This window comes from Dreissena polymorpha, chromosome 15 (assembly GCF_020536995.1).
Source record: "Dreissena polymorpha isolate Duluth1 chromosome 15, UMN_Dpol_1.0, whole genome shotgun sequence".
Lineage (NCBI taxonomy): Eukaryota > Metazoa > Mollusca > Bivalvia > Myida > Dreissenidae > Dreissena > Dreissena polymorpha.
This window is the reverse complement of record NC_068369.1, coordinates 41,527,969-41,550,302: the sequence shown is the minus strand read 5'-3', so window position 1 is coordinate 41,550,302 and position 22,334 is coordinate 41,527,969. Positions and strand designations below refer to the sequence as shown.

At 37.4% G+C, this 22,334-nt stretch overlaps 2 protein-coding genes and 1 long non-coding RNA gene across 11 annotated transcripts in view; 2 read left to right on the top strand and 1 right to left on the bottom strand.

The window, feature by feature from the left end:
* Positions 1-4,365: 4,365 nt before the first annotated feature.
* On the top strand, positions 4,366-6,269 carry LOC127859346 (uncharacterized). The gene is made up of 3 exons (XR_008039321.1): positions 4,366-4,497; positions 4,935-5,016; positions 5,601-6,269. It is a non-coding gene; the product is annotated as an uncharacterized LOC127859346 (long non-coding RNA).
* A 2,450-nt stretch (positions 6,270-8,719) lies between these two features.
* LOC127859331 (glutamate decarboxylase 1-like) overlaps positions 8,720-22,334 on the top strand; it is a 77,395-nt gene continuing 63,780 nt past the window's right edge. For 6 of the 9 annotated variants that reach the window (XR_008039318.1, XR_008039317.1, XR_008039314.1 and 3 more), the window contains exon 1: positions 8,720-8,876. The gene's annotated coding sequence lies outside the window, so the exon portion shown is untranslated. Of the gene's footprint in view, positions 8,877-9,422; positions 9,581-21,631; positions 21,653-22,334 lie in introns of those variants that run through there. The other 3 variants (XM_052396671.1, XM_052396673.1, XM_052396674.1) reach the window with 3 other exon arrangements.
* Positions 12,594-18,597, bottom strand: LOC127859710 (uncharacterized). Its single transcript, XM_052397219.1, has 4 exons — positions 17,466-18,597; positions 15,007-17,358; positions 13,401-13,634; positions 12,594-12,643 (listed from the first exon to the last, which is right to left on the bottom strand). Exons 1-4 carry the CDS (start codon positions 18,595-18,597, stop codon positions 12,594-12,596), a joined length of 3,768 nt encoding a protein of 1,255 aa, XP_052253179.1.

Here is a 22,334-nt window from a genome sequence, read left to right as displayed (position 1 = left end):
AATAAGGACAAGTATGTCTGCGCTCTAAATATAATTCTATAATAACCTTTCCTTACAAAAAATTGATACATAGCGATCCCTCATATTTAAAATGCACGTTTGTCTAGAAACACTAAGTACCGGTAATTGACCTGCCAGTTCAAAATGTTTGTTTTTTTATAAATGACTGGATTAAATCTGTCCAGAAAATTAAACATTTGTATACATTAATAGTGTTCAATAACCCACTTCATACATATCGTATGGATCGAGAACTGCGAATTCTGATTTAAATAAAGTGTTTATTATAATACGTGTTTCCATGCGTCACACGTGATCTTATCCGTCTCAATACAATTCTATTATATTTTATTATTTATGCATAATAGTGTGTCTGATCATATTCCACAATATTGTTTTTTTAACAGTATTTCACAATTATCATGTGTTAATGTACTAATAAGTTAATAATTAATGTTACGCAGTTAATGTTCTACAACGTGTTTCGATATAGTGATCGATTTGGTTTAAAGGCAACTGTTTGGGGAAATGTAAAAGAACCTGTTTTACCGCTTTAAAAAAAACTAAATCTGCTTAAAAATAGTTGTATGGAAAAATTGCATTGTGACACGTAAACCCAATCTAATAAGAGCTGTGATTGTATTAACTGACATATATATATATATATATATACACTGTCAGTTAATACAATCACAGCTCTTATTATAAAATAACTAGATTGGGTTTACGTGTCACAGTGTCGGGGGGGGGGGGGCAGGGCGGAGGTTCGGGAGGGCAGGGCGCGGCGCCCTTCGATTAAGGCCTTGCTGGAGCACTGTATATTATATACAGTGCTCCAGCAAGGCCTTAATCGAAGGGCGCCGCGCCCTGCCCTCCCGAACCTCCGCCCTGCCCCCCCCCCCCGAACCTCCTACCTGCCCCCCCCCCTCCACCCCCCCAAAAAAATTTTTTATATTTTTTTTTTTACATATGATTATTCATAAATCTCTTATTGCATTGTAATTACTTTAATCCTCATTGTAGACATTATATTTGAATGATTTAATAATAATGGGAATAATACAATTATTTATAACATATAAATTAACATGCAATAGGAAGCATTCCAGAAACACCCGCGCGCTCGTACGTCGCCTTTTCACAAAATACTGCGCGTCGAAAGTGCCCTTTTGACAAAATACTGCGCATCTAAAGTGCCCTTTTGACAAAAAAGCCCCCCTGCCCTTTTCAAATCCTAGCTGGAGCACTGTATATATATATATATATATATATATATATATATATATATATATATATATATAAATATATATATATATATATATATATATATATATAAAATCCAATAGACAACACAAGACCGGGCTATGCTATAACTTAAAGGGGCCTTTTCACGTTTTGCTAAAATGACAAAATTAACAAGAAATATCTTTAAAAAAGATATACGGCGTTGATTGTGGTTGGAGTTTATGAAAGGTAAAGAGTTCAATGAATGAGATCAAGGATAGCGAATATGTATTTTTCTGTGCAGTTCTTAGCTGCATCACACGCAGTACGGGATGTTACGCGGAGTTTTCGCGGCTTATTTTACATTATTACATATTGCTGGTCATAAACCTATAGATACAAAACAGAAAACCAAAAGAAGAATGGAAGTGAACTTAAAACATATGAGTCAACCGGCCACACGCGAAGTATCCGTACATATTTTAAATATTTATACGCGCGTTCTTCGAACAAACATGTTTCAGTGGTTTGTCGGGCATTGCTATTTGATTCGATTATTAACAGTATCGAGAATCATCGCGCTCATGCTTAATACATTAGTCAATATGGTCGAATAATTCTTGTTAAATTAATTAAAAATAATATTTATCATGGTATTGTTGAAAACACATTAAGAATCTATTATTGACATACCATAATTATATCGCTGGATATCTTCATTTAACATCTTTCTGGTCTAAAGAAAATTCCAGTTCACCTAGTTCACGCTATAGCGTCTTTATTATATAACGATTACTAGTATTTTATTGGCCGCGAACTCCGGTCAGCACATAAGGTAGTCGTGAAGACGCAGCGATGACCTGTATTAAACTCTGACATTTACACACACTAACCGCGAACTGACCCTGATACCTCGCGGGTTGAAATGCAATGCATTAAAGTGAGGCCTCGCTTCCACTGCTCTTTATACTTTTACATGTTAACGTGTTGACAGGAATACGGAAGTTAGTACTAAATATGAGAACATAGCCTTTAAGTACAAACGTTCTCGCGCTGGCAATCCTCTGAAAATAAAAGGTGCACGCACAAACTGTGTTGATGTCGAGATTGAGTGTAAAACTGTTCTATCTATTAAGCCTTTTGATTAGAGATAAAATTGTTACATGCTGAACACGCAGTAAAACAGTGTTACAAAGACGCGGACATGTTTCCAATGTTCTGGTCGTATGCTCAAATCAGCCTATGGGATAAATGAAGTGTATTCATTCTGACCTAGCCGCGGGAAATTTGATTTGAATTTTATTGGACAGTTACAAAGGTCAGGTAAGGTGAAAAGCTGGCGTATACAGCTACGCGGAAAAAAACATTGATTCAGATTCGCAAATGTTCGATGTAGTTATGATATTTGTGATGAAACAGTAATACTGAATATTTACCATGCTCTAAATTATCCAGTATATGCATCTTTTGACGATTTAAAAACCTGAAAATTATAAAGCGTTGTGCACAACGCGAAACGACTGCATACTTTGGAGAGTTCTGTTGTTGTCGTTATATTAAATGAAACTACGAGGATTGCTTATATGAAGTATAAAATACATCACTCACTGTATTAGCACGGAAGGGCAAGTGGTCTAAGCGATAGACTTTTACTCCAGGGGTCAGTGGTTTGAGCCCAGTTGAGGGTTACTTTTTTCTTTCTTTAATTTTATTCTTGTTTTTTACTGGAGCTTTGTTAATCAAATGTTTACATTTATACATATAAAGCATTAAATGACAAACTTCAATACGTGCCAAAATATGTGAAAAGGCCTCTTTAAGACCTCTTCAAGAATTGTAAAACAGCTAGGAAACAAGAAACCGTCGGAGACGGGTGATGCTCCCCAAAGTTTTTTTTGTCACAATATTGCACTATATATTCAGATAAAAGGAAACGTCTTGAGGGGCATAACTTTGGACAAAATAATACGATGGATGGTTTAGCAACTTAAAAAATTCAAATTTTAAAGGACCATAACTCCGTGAAAAATCATCCGACCATAACCGGCTGATAATATGCACATCTCCTGTTGGTAGTGAAGTTTCCAATAAAGTTTAATTGAATTCCCGTAATAAGTTGCTGAGAAATAGCTCGGACAAGAATTGCACTATATTTACAACGGAAAATTTCAAAGGGCCATAACTCTGTGAAAAATCATCCGACGAGAACCGGCTGATAATATGCACATCTCCTCTTGGTAGTGAAGCTTCCCATAAAGTTTCATTGAATTCCGGTCATTAGTTGCTGAGAAATAGCCCGGACAAGAATTGCACTATATGTACAATGGAAAATTTCAAAGGGCCATAAGTCTGTGAAAAATCATCCGACCAGAACCCGCTGATATTATGCACATCTCCTCTTGGTAGTAAAGATTCCCATAAAGTTTCATTGAAATCCGGTCATTAGTTGCTGGGAAATAGCCCGGACAAGAATTGCACTATATGTACAATGGAAAATTTCAAAGGGCCATAACTCTGTGAAAAATCATCCGACGAGAACCGGCTGATAATATGCACATCTCCTCTTGGTAGTGAAGCTTCCCATAAAGTTTCATTGAATTCCGGTCATTAGTTGCTGAGAAATAGCCCGGACAAGAATTGCACTATATGTACAATGGAAAATTTCAAAGGGCCATAAGTCTGTGAAAAATCATCCGACCAGAACCCGCTGATAATATGCACATCTCCTCTTGGTAGTAAAGCTTCCCATAAAGTTTCATTGAATTTCGGTGATTAGTTATTGAGAAATAGCCCGGACAAGAATTGCACTATATGTACAGTTAATGGACAATTTCAAAGGGCCATAACTCTGTGAAAAATCATCCGACCAGAACCGGCTGATAATATGCACATCTCCTCTTGGTAGTGAAGCTTCCCATAAAGTTTCATTGAATTCCGGTCATTAGTTGCTGAGAAATAGCCCGGACAAAAATTGTGCACGGACGGACGGACGGACACACGGACGGACGAAGCGGCGACTATATGCTCCCCCTAAAAAAATTGGGGGAGCATAAAAATTGGTTAATTAGTGAAAGATAAACTTGAACATACATGTATGATTCAAACATTGTTTTACGACGAACATCTTTAAGGTTCATGGGGGCACTGGGGGCTGACGAGGTATAAGCGTAGTCCGTTTCGCTACGAAGTCGGGTATATGTTTTTCTACGAAAACATTGTGTACATACACATGACATCGAAGAACGGATTAGTGGAAATTTGTGTTTAAAACAGGTAAGATTATGCTTTTGTAATAACAAAACTCTGAATTTAAGCACAATGACATTTCATAGGTCTGTTACATCAAATTATGATTCAACATGTGTCTGGTTTATGCGTTAAACATTAAATATACCGCTGATTTATCAAACCGAAGTAAAGTTTTATTTTACAAAAATGCAATTAAGGTTTACAACTATGTTTAATTGACACAATTTTACAATTTCCATATTGATGTATGTATCGTTAAGCCACTGGTGTGTTTAGAAATGTATAAGGTGACCCAGTTGTCAGAAATAAAGGCTAAATAGTATTATTATGTATGATCGTGTCTCTGACAGCATACGTATATGCCTCGCTACGACAACGCTTTAGCGTGTATGCGTTTCTCACAGAGGACGTATTGGTTATCTCTCAAAGGCGAAATAAAGAACATGTTTTTTTAAATACAGAGTCATGGAGTGGCTGGATGTTTCCTTTGAGGAAGAGATAGTAACAACGACACAACATGATCCGAAGCGCACAGTCGACATGGTAATGCACATTATTATGATATAATTAAATTCACGACTAGGCCAAAGGAAACGATCAAAATCGAAAATCCATATATAAGACGACAGTTGAGAGTCGAGAACCTATTGTCGTCGGTCTCAATAAAAATTACGCATCTTCACCTTGTGACAATCCCTTATACGTTCTTTTGGACAGAGACCGACGATAGGTTTTTAGCATACGGTATTCTTTATCAAATAACATTCGATGCTCGTTATGTTATCTCGAAACTCTGCTTATGTCAAAGTAAATCCCATGTCCCAACTTTGATCCTTCTTTATCTCATACGGATTTTTACATTTTATCTGTCAAAGCGATTTTCTTGAAAATCGGTTATCGCCAACTAATTTTTAGATGAATTTCATGTTCGTATACATGATTTTACCTGTAAAATCAACACCTGTAACAGCCGTAAGGTGTGGAAAGTAGGTACCCAATGGCACAAATCCGCAATTTCCTAATCAATGTATTGTTGTTAAGGCTTGACAGTGGGTTTCTGTCACAGGTTATTGTTAACTGTGTACATGACGGCCGGTAAATTTACCTCGTGTTACAATGTGGTTAAGGTCCGGTCTCACTATGATGCCGGCGGAGCCCCGGTGCGTGATCAGGCATCTACCGGGATGAACCGGGGCCATACCGGGATGAACCGGTGCTCCACCGGGATGAACCGTAGACGACCGGGGACAACCGGGGCTCCACCGGTAAAATATTAAAATGTTTAATACCTCCGAGATGAACCGCGAGTCACCGGGAAGGACCGACACCGACCGGCGTGGCACTGTGAACAACCGGGACTGCACCGGTACGGCACCATAGCTCCACCGGGGCCCAAACAGACCCCGGCAGAGCTACGGGGAGCCTGGTGAATGCCGACAGAGTCCCGGTATAGATTCGGTACATAATTAAACCGGCGCTCTGACGGTTCCATCCCGGTTGTGTCTACATTGTCCGAAGGTACCACTGGCTCGGGAAATATCTGACAATGGGCGTGTTAATTCGTGATATCTTTCGCACAGGACTTTCTGTCACTGTAGATTTTGTCGGAATTATCAATTTGCCAGAAACCGGACTGAATGTAATATTTTCAGAATACTTTTAATGTCGCCACCCATAATATTGAACGTTCGATTTCTGTATTGTACACCTGGTGCAGTGTCACAAGGCATCTCCCACATAAAGGGAACCTTTTCGTTTGGATGCTCATGCGCACAATTAAGCACAGCATCTTTTGCACTGGGAAATGGTAGTCAGCATTAACTGCAAACTGCATGTGATATGTCCTGAAAAGGATACAGAGACTTCGTTGAGTAACCTATACATTATATTTGTACTTCGTAGCACAACCAATACATACTCTGTGCGAAACCTATACATAAAGCGACTTGTAATTTCCTTCGAAACAAAGCATTTGAATAATTAAAATACATGTTCGTAACCGTTTTTGTACTTTAAAATGTGTAATGTACAATGAATCAAAGTAACATGTAGTTTAATTCGATTTAAGTTACCGTAATTGGCTTTTTTAACATAATAACCACCTTATGCATTGCTTCAAATCAAAATATATCGATTTTACCTCAAAATAAATGTACAGGCTGAAACTACGCACATTTGTTATTAGTTTTTTATTGAAAATAAGTACCTACCATTACTGGATGTTCCGTTCTCTAATCCATAAACACCAGAAAATATGAAACTCGCCTGATTAAGTAGTGTATGTACACAATGTTTTCGTAGTAAAACATATACCCGACTTCGTAGCGAAACGGACTACGCTTATACCTCGTCAGCCCCCAGTGGGGGGGGGGGGATAAAATTCATTAAAACTTCGCTTTGGTTTTTCTTCATTGAATGTGGTACAATATGGTCAAACTATATATCATTTTAAAGCTAAAGACGGATAGAATAACATAAACACATTTTTGACAGTCAATATTTGTGTGCTTTATTCATATTTTGGTTTAAAACCAATATATTTTACACTAATTTACAAAATCTCAATCTAAAGTTAGGAAGGATATGCACTACCTTAAGTTGAATAAATACAAAGCTATATACATATACAAGGTCAAGTTAGCAACATTTCACAGAAAATTATTGTCATAAAACAACAAATGAGTTTTTATTCAACTGCCTTTTTTTGGATAAATATCCTAAACAAAGTTCTAAAAATAACTAAAACGTAACTACTTTTTAAAAATCCAGGTACGGTGGATAATAAGAGTCACAATTCTATTTCAAAGGCTTAACAATTGTGTTATTTACCTCTCAACAAAATTGCAAATTTTAAACCATCTCAAATTGAAATAGATTGCAGACGACATATAAAATTGTAAAGGAATATAAAGAAATTGGCAAAACGATTGATTTTATATTTCTATTCCTTCTACCCATTTTGAAAGCGTGGCCATCGCTGTGATCCGTAGAAAAACGTGCAAAACAAATCGGTCGAAACCACGTGCAGTGGTGAGAAAAACTGGTATGTGTATACACATACCTGAGAAAACACAATACTTATTTTGACAGTTGGATGGCAACTAGTAAAACAACTTTTAACATTAAATAGCAAGAGATCGCACTAAATAATAGAAATGACAACGTAGAGATATCATCACTTACCTTATTACAAATATTATCCAGCTGAAAATTGTCCCCCACACGTCTTTTTTAGTTTATTTGTATTGTTTTTCTGGAGCCGAAGTGCATCTCACAGAATATCCATCCAACTTCCGTTGTTTTCACTTTCGTTATTAAAAACTCCGTTTAAAAGAATTATTTCTACTTTTAGATTGTTAAAGCGATGTATTATTATATATTATCTATAGAATAGTATACCGTGATGAATTGTACAGAGTTACGTATCGATCTTTCTATCAGTCTGTAAGCGTACTATTTTATACGCAGTAATATATGTCGTGTGATTCGACAACGATTGTAAACATTGGTGAAATGCTTCTTACATAGTTATTCTTTTGAGTGTTTATATGGTCTGATCGTGCAGTTTGCAAACATCAACGGAAAGATTACAATCTAATGCATTTGTCATCGTCAACCGTTTGGAATGTCAATTAGGCGATGAGTGAGTTTTTAGCATGTTTCTTTCTATTTTATTAATTTAAAAATGGCTGCCCCCATGGTGATGAAATGACATGTGTTCGAGTTTTGATATTTCTAGATATGTAAACTTTTTTTACTATTTAAGCGTAACTTGCCCTCGTCAATGTCGATATTATTCACTAGTTATATAATTTTCCGCCAAAATACGTGGAATAAACATGATTCAGATTTTTGAAAATAATGTTTATTTTAGTGTTAAAATCGCTTTGTATTTTGATTGATTTTGTGGATGTTATGATACGTTGATCTACAAAATTGGTAGCAGTTTGAAGGAAAAACATCCTTTAAAGCATATATGTATACATTTTCAATGTGGCACTCTTCCTTTAGTCAAATTTGAGTTCAATGCTAGGGGTCCCACATTTTTCAAAATGAAGCCTCTACATGAACCTTAAGAGCTGTAAGCACTTTGATGGATTTTGCACGCACAAGGTAGGAAAAGATCTGCCGTCCAAGATCAGACGTCGCTCAACTCAGCAGTTGAACAGTCTTGTAGGAAAATCTTTGAATTACAATGTTTTACTCACGACCTTTGAAGTGTTATTTCTTCTTTTTAACACGGTTGTCACGCATTGTTTTACGACGAGTGTCTTTTAGCGCTGTCAGCACTTTGATTTTGATAGTGTATACGCACAAAGAAGGAAAATTGCCGCCCCAGATCAGACGGCGCTCAGCTCAGCAGTTGCACAGTCTTGTAGGAACATCCTTGGATTAAACACAAGGTTTGACTCGCGACCTTTGAAATTTAAATACTTCTTTTAACCACGGTTGTCGTATCAAAATTTGATCTGTTTTTTTTTAACGTGAGTAGGTCGTGTTTTGTTGAAATATGCTATTTTATGGTTTAAAACACACTTTCATGTTTGTTCAATTAGATGTGCTCACCATATGATGCGACTAAATACCGTAAATGGCTTCCGTGGATGGGATTGAATAGAACGACTATGCGGAGATTAGTGTTTTAATGACTTTCCGTTATTTGGTCATCTGAAAATCGTTCTTTGCACAAAAAATACCACAAACATATGACTATTGTCAAGATCGATTAGTGTTTTTAAGTCCTTTCCTTTCGGTATATAACCGCAAATGTTCTGAATTGTGACTGACTTTCAAGAACACTGCTTTTTGACTTAAATGCTCTTTTTGAGTAAAATTTAACTTAAAAACATAACACAATGTGTTTATTTTCATAATGCAGAAATTTGTTCATGGACTTTTGCAGAAGATGCTTGTTTGGTCGTTTCGTTCATATATGCGGATTTTAGTCATATTCGGTGTTTAGACGGACCGTTGTGTTGTTTCACACGTGTGTAGATTTTTTGGAATTGCAGGATTAATTTCGTGTACTGATAAAGCTATTAATCATTATTGGAGAGGAGTATTTTAATATAAGGTATTTGCTTGTGATTCGGGCTATCAAGTAAAGGTATGTAAGCTATAATGTTCAGTGCCGTAGCCAGACCCAAATTTTAAGCCGAGGCAGTATCTTAGGTCCTTCAAGGTAGGTCCGGGGGCATGCCCCCTGTATTTTTTATGTCCCCCCACTATAGAAGTGGGAGACATATTGTTTTTGCAGGGTTTTTTAGCACTGTTTGCGCCTCCTGAAAACGGAGGCATTCCCAATGCAAACGGACCTGATCCCAAACCAAAATTATAACAAAAATTCCCAATTTCCAAAAAAAAATGTTTTTTGCTTTTTTTTAGAAAGAAGTGTCTTATGACTATTGATTATAAGATTATAAATGTTCCAACTCGTCCAGCTGATGTGTATCATACCAACAAGCACTGCTGTGGTTAAGCGAGGATTCAGCACCATGAACCATAAACCTGCTGTGCTCCCCATTTCACAGCACATTCACATAAACCAAACTGACTCATCTGATGCTTACCTGCATTAAATGTCAAAATAACAAAAAAACAACAAATTATTTGTTAAACCTCTGACTAATTTAAGCATGATAAATTCACAATGTTTTCCCAAAATGAGCCGTTTCATCGAAGCAAAAATTCCCAAAATGGACAATTTTGTCGATACAAAATTCCCAATTTGGTCAGACTCCTTTTCCCAAAATAGGCAGAAAAAACCCTGTTTTGCCCTGTCTGTTGGTTGGTTGGTCTGTTGGTTGGTTGGTTTGGGCCAACTTTAACATTTTGCAATAACTTTTGCTATAATGAATATAGCAACTTGATATTTGGCATGCATGTGTGTATCATGGAGGTGCACATTTTGAGTAGTGAAAGGTCAAGGTCAGAGGTCAAATATATGTGGCCAAAATCGCTCATTTTATGAATACTTTTGCAATATTGAAGATAGCAACTTGATATTTGGCATGCATGTGTATCTCATGGAGCTGCACATTTTGAGTGGTGAAAGGTCAAGGTCATCCTTCAAGGTCAGAGGTCAAATATATGTAGCCCAAATCGCTTATTTTATGAATACTTTTGCAATATTGAAGATAGCAACTTGATATTTGGCATGAATGTGTAACTTATGGAGCTGCACATATTTAGTGGTGAAAGGTCAAGGTCATCCTTCAAGGTCAGAGGTCAAATATATGTGGCCCAAATCGCTTATTTTATGAATACTGTTGCAAAATTGAAGATAGCAACTTTATATTTGGCAAGCATGTGTAACTTATGGAGCTGCACATTTTGAGTGGTGAAAGGTCAAGGTCATCCTTCTAGGTCAAATATATGGGTCAAAATTGCTCATGTAATGTAACTTCTGCAATATTGAAGCTAGCAATTTTATATTTGACATGCATGTGTATCTCATCATTCTCATGGAGCTGCACATTTTGAGTGGTGAAGGGTCAAGGTCATCCTTTAAGGTCAAACGTCATGTAGGGGGACATTGTGTTTCACAAACACATCTTGTTTTATACCTAGAACGTCTCTGGTGCGTTTTAAAGTCCATTTAAACTACATTTTATTCGTAAATTATGGGAATTGTGGACGCTACATATTACCGTTTGGTATCAATAAAGTTAACAAATAAAATCTGCTACAAGTTCATTGTAAATTTTATATTCTGTTACCATAAACGGTGTTTGAAGTGACAATGATGTAACAAACATAACTACAGAAAAATATTCATATACCTCATTTGAAGTCAGATAAAAAAAAGAAAAAAATGAGACACAGCTCTCTCATACAAGCCATAGTATGTATATGGATAATACTAATAGAATGTGCTTTACATATTTATTATTAAAATACTAAAATAAAATAGATCTACCTTATAATATGAATATACAGATCTATCAAACATTTTAGTGAATAATTTTCATGAAAATGTTTCATTTTTCTTCAACTTTTAAATATCAATCTTATTGAACGCTAATTCAACTCTCCTGTCTCCAGTCGAATCCCACATTTGAAGAATTTGTTTTCGATTAACTGGAATGTGACAGTGTTTATGCACAAACATTAAAGCAATGCCATTAAGCTGTTCCTCTTTCATTGTAGAACGTGTCCACATACAAGAACCAATAAAAAATATTATTTCTTAAGTTAACATCAAATCAGCTTCCGCAAACTTGCTGTTGTAGTTCAGACAAGTTCATCGTGAAAGAAATTGTGGACAATTTGTTTTTCCATTTAGAGCTTGAAAGCACAATAGGGCTCTTTAAAGAAATATTTAAATGCATAAAATCAAAAGCGTTTTCAGTCATAAACACATATAAAAAGGATCATTGATGGAATTTACTTAAACACGGACCTACTGGGATTCGAACCAACGCAGTGACAATATAATAGTGAGCAATGGATCCAGAGTCTGACGCCTTACCGATTGCGTCACAGAGGCATATTGCTTATTGTCAAAGATTTTTGATAGTATAGTAGACCGAACTAACTATAATACTTTGAATGTAAACAAAAGTCCACCAATGTCCCTCAGATAGAAGGAAAGGACTTGAAATTTTGGGGTCTATGCAAATCACAATACTGCAAAGAGGATTACAAAGTTTATTTATCTATTTATCTATTTAATTTTCATGCTTTAATTTCTATTCTAATCTCATGCACATTTAAAAACAAATAAGAAATTATAGTCTAGATTATCCCTGATGATCTAATGTCAAATGTTAAAAACAAATGTTCTTGCTGTGCTCCGCTGTGTACGTCATAAATATATTCAGTTCTCAGGGCCAGTTCTTTCCAGTTACCCGATGGAACTACACAGTACACATCACTGCTACACTTTTTGAGGTTTACTACGATATGAATTCTTCCTTCCTGTCAGTGTGTTTCTCTGTATAATTTATTTGTAGTTGTCTTTATGAAACTGATGGCCAATATTCAACTAATTCTAGTAAGCATCATACGTCTTATTAAACTTCTATCTTCTATCCCATTATCCATCAACTTTCTTCATCGTAATTCTTACACCAACAAAAATGGGATCTCATTTAGATTCCTTCTATAAACACAACACTCTAGATGCCTCCACAATGTGGCCGACGATCAGAAATTCTGATGGCACCTCCTTCCACACAACAAACGCTCTGGTCTTAAGCCCAAATTCAACTGACTCAGAAACACACAGAAAACTCTCGAACTCTGCCATACACTAACCAGGCTTCCTTGAATAAACAAAAGTATCCCCATACCCCAGACCTGACCCTAAATTTCCCATTAGATTTGACCGTATGATTTATGATTTCAGGGCTTTCAGTACTCTTGGATGTGTATCCCGCAGCCGGTTTATTGTAACATTTATACTTGCTATTCTAATTAACTATATTAACATTTACACACACACAAAAAGACAACCTTATTTCTTTGACACACCCCCCTACTTAAGATGAAATTCCCAATTTCTGTCTCAACCTTTTGGATTTGTGTCAAGACTAGGTTCATGACTCATGTCCCAGATTTTCGACTGAGATAATCAGCCCCGACATTTTCAGTTCCCTTTATAGCAACAACAATGAACCGGTTAGCCTGCTAAACAAGAGCCGAACGCATGATTCTACCATTAGAATCCTTTGCCTTGTTCAGATAGACCAGTGGCATGTGGTCTGTTTCTAACAGAAACTTCTTACCATATAAGTATGTGTGGAATTTCTGTACTCCCCACACAACTGCAAGGCATTCTTTCTCAACCACCGAATAATTTCTTTCCCTTTGCAGCAATTTACGACTAGCATATGCTACCGGAAATTCACCATCCTCATGTTCTTGCAGAAGTACTGCCCCTAAACCTACATTAGAGGCGTCTGTACGTAGAATAAATGGCTTACCTAAATCTGCCATTCGGAGAATTGGTGACATCGTCACTCGTTCCTTCAATTCCTTGAATGCCCTTTCATGAGGTGATTCCCAAACCAAGGTATTGGGTTTACCTTTCTTGGTGAGGTCGGTAAGTGGTACAGCCACAGCGGCAAAGTTTGCTATGAACTTACGATAATAACCTACCAGCCCTAAGAAGGATCGAAGTTCAGTCTTGGTTCGTGGTCTTTCGGCTTGAGCTATTGCTGTAACCCAGGGCTCACGCTGGGCTCAAATTTAAGGGAGAAGTGACTTCTTCCTGAACACTGATTTAGGGAGAAGTGAGGAGACTCAAGGGAGAAGTAGAGAGACTCGGACACAAGGGTTTGCATGTAGGGCGTTACAACACACATATATGTGTATCACATTATTGAAGTATACCACTGTAGTACACATAATTATATTTCTTTTGTGAATCTTAATTTTTCCAGCAGTTCTAATTAACCAAGTATTAATAGACACGACAGATAAATAACTAAACTTTTACTAGCTCTATATTCAATCCATTTTGATGTAAATATCATATTATACAGACTAAAGTATTTCAAAGATAATATGTTTATGAAGCAGTAGATAACATAAGCTTAATAAATCTGTCAGACCAGATAAATATTTATGTTTGATATATGACATTTAGCATATGCTTTCTTAATAATTATTTGTTATTTTTTATGGTCGTCCCAATTGCAAGTTCATGTGAATAAAATTCGAAATATGATAAGCACAGCGTCCGCATCACCCCATCTGTATTCTTCATTCTATTTCTTCTTTAAAGAACTTTGAAATTAAATTATAATCGACGAAAAATAATGTATCGAAAAAGACAGTCCGAAAAATTGTACGCATTAGGCACATGACACAAATTGTGCATATTGTTTGACAGCAAAAAATGAAAATCTGAAACCTAGCAAATACGTAATGAATATACAATTTAATTGACAAATTGCTTTACAATAGCATAGTTTGTGGGTAAAAAAACAACTTAATTATCACCTTTTAATTTCAAACGATAATCTGCAGAAAGGTGTAACATCATCGACATAGATCTAATTATTTAATTATCAACCTTTTGCTAATTCAGATTGATTGTCGGTAGAAATGTAAAGTGATAAACTTAGAAATAATTTTTTTATTGTTAGGCTCCTTTTTATTTGTTAATCTTTAAATACGACGTTTGCCATCGGCCGCTATAGTGTTGGCAGATGACAATATCAACTGTGTATTTCCAAGTATACAGTGTCTGCGCATGAATGACCCAATATTATGTGTGAGCGAACTCAATGTTGATTGGCCAGCTACCATGTGACTTGAATGCTGACTTGACCAATATCGATCGCCGATTAGATTAGTTCGGAGGTTGGGAGAATCGGGGCGGGGTTTACCTCAAATTAACTGTCGCTCAATTGCGACACGCTCCGAGCTGCGACAGTGTGTATTGGAAAATTGAGTCAGACCTTGTCATCGAGAAAACTGGATGTAAACAAATTCCGATCAGAGGGAGACTGGAAGTCGCTTTTTATCAACAATTTCTTAAATTTTAGGCGACGTTTGGCGTAAGAAAGCGACTGAGTCGCTCACGTCGCCCCCTAGCGAGAGCCCTGAGAACCTTCTGTGGGTTTGGTTCCACTTTTCCGTGCCCTACTTGGTGTCCTAAGATATCAAGTCTCTCACAAGCCAACATGCACTTGCTAGGCTTTGCCGTCAGTCCAGCATTTCGCAGGCGCCCTAAGACTTCTGCAATCAACGTAAGATGCTCCTCCCATGTCTCGGTGAACAGGAACATATCGTCTAAAAAGTTATCCACTCCACTAAGGTCTTTCAGCAACATTCTCATCATTCTGCTGAAGACAGCGGGTGCGCATGCCAGTCCAAATGGCATTCTTTGAAACTGCCATAGCCCGGTGTCAGTTGCAAAGCTAGTATACTTTTTGCTTTCCTCGGAAACTGGAATCTGCCAGTATCCCTTTGACAAAGCAATTCTCGAAAAGTAACGACAGTGGAATAAGCATGCAAAAATGTCATCCTGACATGGCATTGGCTCAGCATCAAGGACTGTGACCTGATTTAACTTGCGAAAGTCCACACAAAATCTATTAGTGCCATCTGGTTTCTTCACTATAACGACTGGTGATCTATATGGTGAATCTGATGGTTCAATGACACCCATTCGTAACATCTCCTGAACTTCTTTGTGTATGGTCTCCTTCACAGCATATGGAACAGGATATGGCCTTGAAAGAATTGGATCATCTGTAGTTGTTTTAATATGGTGTTCTACCAAATTGGTTTTCCCAGGAATGAAAGTTAACACGTCTTGGAAGTCTTGAAGTAATGTTTGCAAAGATTCGCATTGTTTGGCATCTAGGTTTTCACCAAGTTTGACATCTTCAACAGATTCTAATTGTTCTATTATAGGACATTGTATCTCTTCATTAAATCGACCATACTCACTTAAACAGTCCTTCTCACCACTTGGTACCTTGTCTTCTTCAATAATGGCCGCTGCGATATTTATCAGTAATCCAGCCTGACCAGTTTCAGCCTCATTGCCAATTCTCTCCACATATTTCTTCAACATATTGGCATGGTATGTCTTCACGTGACCATTGACGTCAAGTCGGTAGTCTGATTCACCAACTTTCTCTACAATTTCATATGGCCCTTGCCACTGCATGAGCAATTTGTTTCGGTTTGTTGGCAACAGAACTAGAGCTTGCTCTCCTACTGAAAATGTTCTTTGCCTCGCTTTCTTATCGAAGTGTTTCTTGTATTTTCCAGCAGATTTCTTCAGTTCTTCTTGTGCAAATTGCATGGTTTCTGCTAACCTTTCCTTTAGGTCCAAAACGTATTCATAAACAGTTTTTACCTCTTCACTAAGGGTTTCCTGTGTCAACATCTCTCTTAATATTTGCATTGGTCCTCTTACTGTTCTCCCGTAGAGCAGTTCAAATGGAGAAAACCCTGTGCTTGCCTGTGGGGCTTCTCTGTATGCGAACAAGGCTGGCGAAATGTACTTGTCCCAGTCCTTGGGTCGCTCTGTACACATACGCTTTATCATTGACTTCAGCGTGCCATTCATTCTTTCCACTAACCCGTTACACTGGGGATGGTATGGTGTAGTCACTAACTGTTTCATTGACAACAACCTACTTATCTCCTTCATAAGTCCAGATGTAAATTGTGCTCCCATGTCACTAAGCATTTCTTGTGGAACTCCAACTCGAGTGAAAATGTCTACTAATGCCTCTGCAACGGTTTCTGTCTCACTGTTCTTCAATGCCATCGCCTCCAGATATCTTGTAGCGTAGTCAACCACCGTTAATATGTACCGGTTCCCTCTGTCACTAACTGGTGTAATAGGTCCAATCAGATCAACAGCCACGCGTTTAAATGGTGTATCTATTAATGGCATTTCTCCCAATGGAACCTTGGAAACTTTTCCTTTTGATGTCATCCTCTGACAGGTATCACAGGAGGTACAGAAACGTTTCACATCTGACATTACCCCAGACCAATGAAATTGTGACAGTACTTTATCCAATGTTTTCTGCATTCCTAGATGTCCTCCTAATAAACTCTCATGAGCTATCTTCATGATTTCATCTCGAAATTCCTTAGGGACAACAAGCTGACAAACAGGTTCTCCCTTGTTATGTTTTGGAGACGTAAATTCACGGTACAAGAATCCATTGCGTTCATAATACCAAGAAGTCTTCAGTATTCCACACTGCTTTACCTCTTCCGACATTGCTTGTTCCCGGGCAGCTTGAAGAGTTGGGTCACTTTTCTGTGCTTCTTGAAACATCTGTGGATTCATCCCCTTGATCTGTGTTGGCACCTTTAGCGGTTTGATTTTGCTTACCTTTTCTTTTGAAGCCTGAGCTCTTGTGACTACTGCTGCCTGTTCGTTCACCGTTTCATCCACTTCTCCTTTGATATAGTCGCATATTCTCCAATTGCAATATCTCTGATTCCGTCAATATTCCCCAATATCAAGTCGTATACTGGACTTTCAACACACATGGCAATAACCTTACCTGTATAATAAGGTGTTTCCACAACCACTTTTGCCGTGGGGAATTGTCTCACTGTTCCATCAAGTAAGACACAATTCTGAACTTTCCCAGTAAAACAGTGGTTTGGTACAAGAGACCTCTTTATCACCACTGATGAACATCCAGTATCCCTCAAGACACGAATTTGTTTTCCGTTGACCCATCCTATGCACTCCGGCATATTTTCCCGAATAGGTCCATCACACACTGCCGACATGACAGGTAATTGGTGACCACTTGACAGACTTACCTTTCCTTGGGATAGGCCACACGCAGACAAACTAGATTTACTTACCTTTCGGTCATACTTGTCTTCAGGTCTTCTTCCACCTCTTGCTGGTTCCCAGCTTTTGAAACCATTACCTGAATACTGGCCTGATAGTTTACCACCCCTGTGGTTGTTTGTGCCCATGGTGTTCTGACCATTTATCCTCGGGCAGTCTCTACGTAAATGTGGTCCATTGCAAACAAAGCAAGCCTTACCTTTCACACCATCTCTAGATTCATTCCCCGTTTTGCCATTGCCCTCATGGGCCTCAATATACCGATCTGCACAATCGGCCATCTCTGTTACTGAAGCAAACTTACGCTCCTTTAAGAACACTTGCAGTCCCTTTGAGCACCCATTCAAGTATTGCTCACGTAAAATCAAATCTCTCAAACCCTCATAGGTTTCGTCAGACCCAGCCTGGCACATCCAATTGGTTAAGTAATCTCCCAATCGAATTACAAATTGAGACGCTGTCTCCCCTGATTCACATATACTACTACGAAAATTTTCCCTGAAACCATCTTCGTTCAGATTGAACCTTTTTAGCAGGGCATCCTTAAGTTCCTGAAAATCATTAGCCTCAGCAACTGTGAGTCTCGAATACACATCCAGGGCACGCCCCTGCAACAGTGCACTCAAATTTGCACCCCAACATTCCTTCTTCCATCCAGCACTCTCTGCAAATCGCTCAAATCTTTTGAGATATGCATCCATGCTATCACGCTTGTCATCAAAATTGGGTAACTTTGGCAACTTAGCCTTAGTACCACTCTCACTAGTAGTACGACTATCACCCCTCTGTGACCCACTACGTAATCTTTCCATCTCAATTTCTCTCTCCATTTCTAATTTCTTAAATTCTCTCTCTATTTCTCTCTTCACACTCATAAGCTCTTTCTTTCCTTTCTGCCTCCTCTCTCTCTCTTATAAAGGAGAGCAAAGTTTCCCCGGACAAACCGGACTTTTCACCCATTTGAAAAAGATTTTCCAAATCAGACATGGTGAAAATCAAACCCAATGAATAAGGGATTTAACAAGAAAGTTAACTTTTATAATAACCTGCTGGCCCCTTTTAACAGTTTCTCCCCTTTGCCTGACCTGACCAGTGCCTGTGACCGCACACTGACCTGTAGCAAGTCCCCTTAGAGATAACAACCCAGGTATTAACAGCACAGCACACAGAGATAAAATTTCTCTTGAATTTACAGACAAGCTTTTATTTCCTCACTGCAGTAATTCTCTGTGATAATCGAATAGCATAACCCCACCCGTACTACCAGTTTTGTCAAAGATTTTTGATAGTATAGTAGACCGAACTAACTATAATACTTTGAATGTAAACAAAAGTCCACCAATGTCCCTCAGATAGAAGGAAAGGACTTGAAATTTTGGGGTCTATGCAAATCACAATACTGCAAAGAGGATTACAAAGTTTATTTATCTATTTATCTATTTAATTTTCATGCTTTAATTTCTATTCTAATCTCATGCACATTTAAAAACAAATAAGAAATTATAGTCTAGATTATCCCTGATGATCTAATGTCAAATGTTAAAAACAAATGTTCTTGCTGTGCTCCGCTGTATACGTCATAAATATATTCAGTTCTCAGGTCCAGTTCTTTCCAGTTACCCGATGGAACTACACAGTACACATCACTGCTACACTTTTTGAGGTTTACTACGATATGAATTCTTCCTTCCTGTCAGTGTGTTTCTCTGTATAATTTATTTGTAGTTGTCTTTATGAAACTGATGGCCAATATTCAACTAGTTCTAGTAAGCATCATACGTCTTATTAAACTTCTATCTTCTATCCCATTATCCATCAACTTTCTTCATCGTAATTCTTACACCAACAAAAATGGGATCCCATTTAGATTCCTTCTATAAACACAACACTCTAGATGCCTCCACAATGTGGCAGACGATCAGAAATTCTGATGGCACCTCCTTCCACACAACAAACGCTCTGGTCTTAAGCCCAATTTCAACTGACTCAGAAACACACAGAAAGCTCTCGAACTCTGCCATACACTAACCAGGCTTCCTTGAATAAACAAAAGTATCCCCATACCCCAGACCTGACCCTAAATTTCCCATTAGATTTGACCGTATGATTTATGATTTCAGGGCTTTCAGTACTCTTGGATGTGTATCCCGCAGCCGGTTTATTGTAACATTTATACTTGCTATTCTAATTAACTATATTAACATTTACACACACACAAAAAGACAACCCTATTTCTTTTAACTTAAATCAGTTCTGTTTTTGGCCATTTGTTTTCAATTTTCTTGTGTAACATTTTGTTTTAGCACTTCGTCATCATTTTCTGTCAGTTGACAGTTCTATCATCAACGTTCTATCATCAACGTTCTATCATCAACTTTATTGACTATTAAAAAGAAAAGACTTGAACTTCTTTCTAATGTAAACAAAGATTCTTACCACTTGAAACGACCCCGGATTAAACTCGAGGCCGGCCATAAAGAGGAGAATTACAATAAAGGCAAAAACGCCAACCACCCGAAGTGTGTCTAGGTCCAAAATAGACCCAGACCTGGCCGTAAAACACCCGATACTCGCTCGGTACGTTCTGACGTCCACAATGATTGTAACATCGAAGTGTACAATGCGATGCTTTGTTTAATATATGAATTTTCCTAATCATTTCGCTGAGCCATTTGGCATCAATTGAAGTTATTAAAATGAAATAATTATCTGCCTCAACATGAACCGGTTGTACTCAATGATAATATTTGTTTGTTATTATCATAGTGCCTTTAATTCATTAAATTGCCTCAATTTCTTATATAGATTTTATTCTTTGACATAAATTTTCCTTTTTTTATACGCCCGTCTATGACGGGACGTATTATGGTATACCCCGCGTCCGTCTGTCCGTCCGTCCGTCCGTCCGTCTGTTAATGTCGTACGCTACGTCAAATATCCTTTGACAGATTTTCTTCAAATTTTAACACAATCTTAATATTGATAAACCCTGATCCCCTTTCGTTTTTGACGGAATTCTGAATTGTCGTTCCAGAGTTATGGGACTTTGTTCGTCAAAATTTCGTGATTTCATTGAATGTCCTACTGTAGCTCAAATATCCTTCGATGGATTTTTTTCAAATTTCAACACAATCTTAATATTGATAAACCCTGATCCCCTTTCGTTTTTGACGGAATTCTGAATTGTCGTTCCAGAGTTATGGGACTTTGTTCGTCAAAATTTCGTGATTTCCATGCTCATGTACTTATAAAATAAACCATGTATTCAAATACAAATAAACTGAAGTAAAAAAATGATTCAAAGGGTTATTTATTACCTTACTACTTCATTGGCGAACGACGGGCGTATCATGCGCTCATGGCGCAGCTTTTATTTTGTCTTGTAATCTCAACATTGCTCTGCCTATTTTAGCCGAGGCAACTGCCTCGGTTTGCCTCAGCGTGGCTACGGCACTGATGTTGTTAATTTAAACTCGATAGCAAGAAACAAAAAAATCATAAAACTTTAACCAACCAACAGACAGCAATGATCAATGTCAATTTTCCAGGACAATCATTAAAATTCACAATAAATTAATAGATTCTATAGCTAGGTAAGTTCAAAACAAAAGGGTTGAAGATTGTTTTTTGTTGTTCGCTTTCGAACAACTAATGTCTACCAACAATTTTAACTACGCTTAGCCGGATACAATTTTCGTTTTGCCGCCAGGTTTTTGCTTCGGAATCTTTTACATGTAATATTTCGTTTTGGGCGACATCTTTGTTTTCCTTTCTGTTTTTCAGCCGAATCACAAAAGGCTTGAATTTCATCGCAAATATAATAAGCGCGTGAACAACACAGAGAATGTCATGCACACGAATAATGCTGACATTATCCAAATCGAGGTATAGTCTAAAACCCATACAGTCAATCAGGTAGTTCCGGATCTCGGGTAATTCCGAATCAACTCTATGTTTTAATTAAAATATTAGTCTAAAAGATATTGCCATATCAATATAACTGTGATTTTTGGAAAATGTGATCAATTTCAAGCAATAACACAGTTTTGCTTCTTATTTCAACGGTGTTTTCATTGAAAATTACACTTTGGTAACTATCACAGTCTTGTCATTTTACCGTCGCACCGTCTATCTATAACACGCGTCAACAATTAAAAGACGATTTAGAAGCACATTTTCTTGGTAAATGCTTGTACATTGGGTATGAATTTGTTTATTTATTTTTTTTTTTTAATTCCTGTGAGTGATTTTAGTATATGTTTATGATTTATGGAAATAAAAGCATGGAAATTGCACCTCATGTTCCTGTCAGTTGCGGATCAGCTAATTGGGGAAAATCTCAAAACAGTTTATTATTGTTTAAATACTGTATTAGGCCAACATTTTTTATTAAAATGATTTTCGGATTTTTTTTCTAAAAGTGTCTGGTAGGAGGACGGAAAAAAAAGAAAAAAAAGATGGGTGACCAAATATTCACTCATTTTAAAAATGTTATGGTATGAAGTTCTTTTTACTAAGCAACCACAGTGATTTTTTCAAACATGTTGATGTGCAAAATGTTCATAAT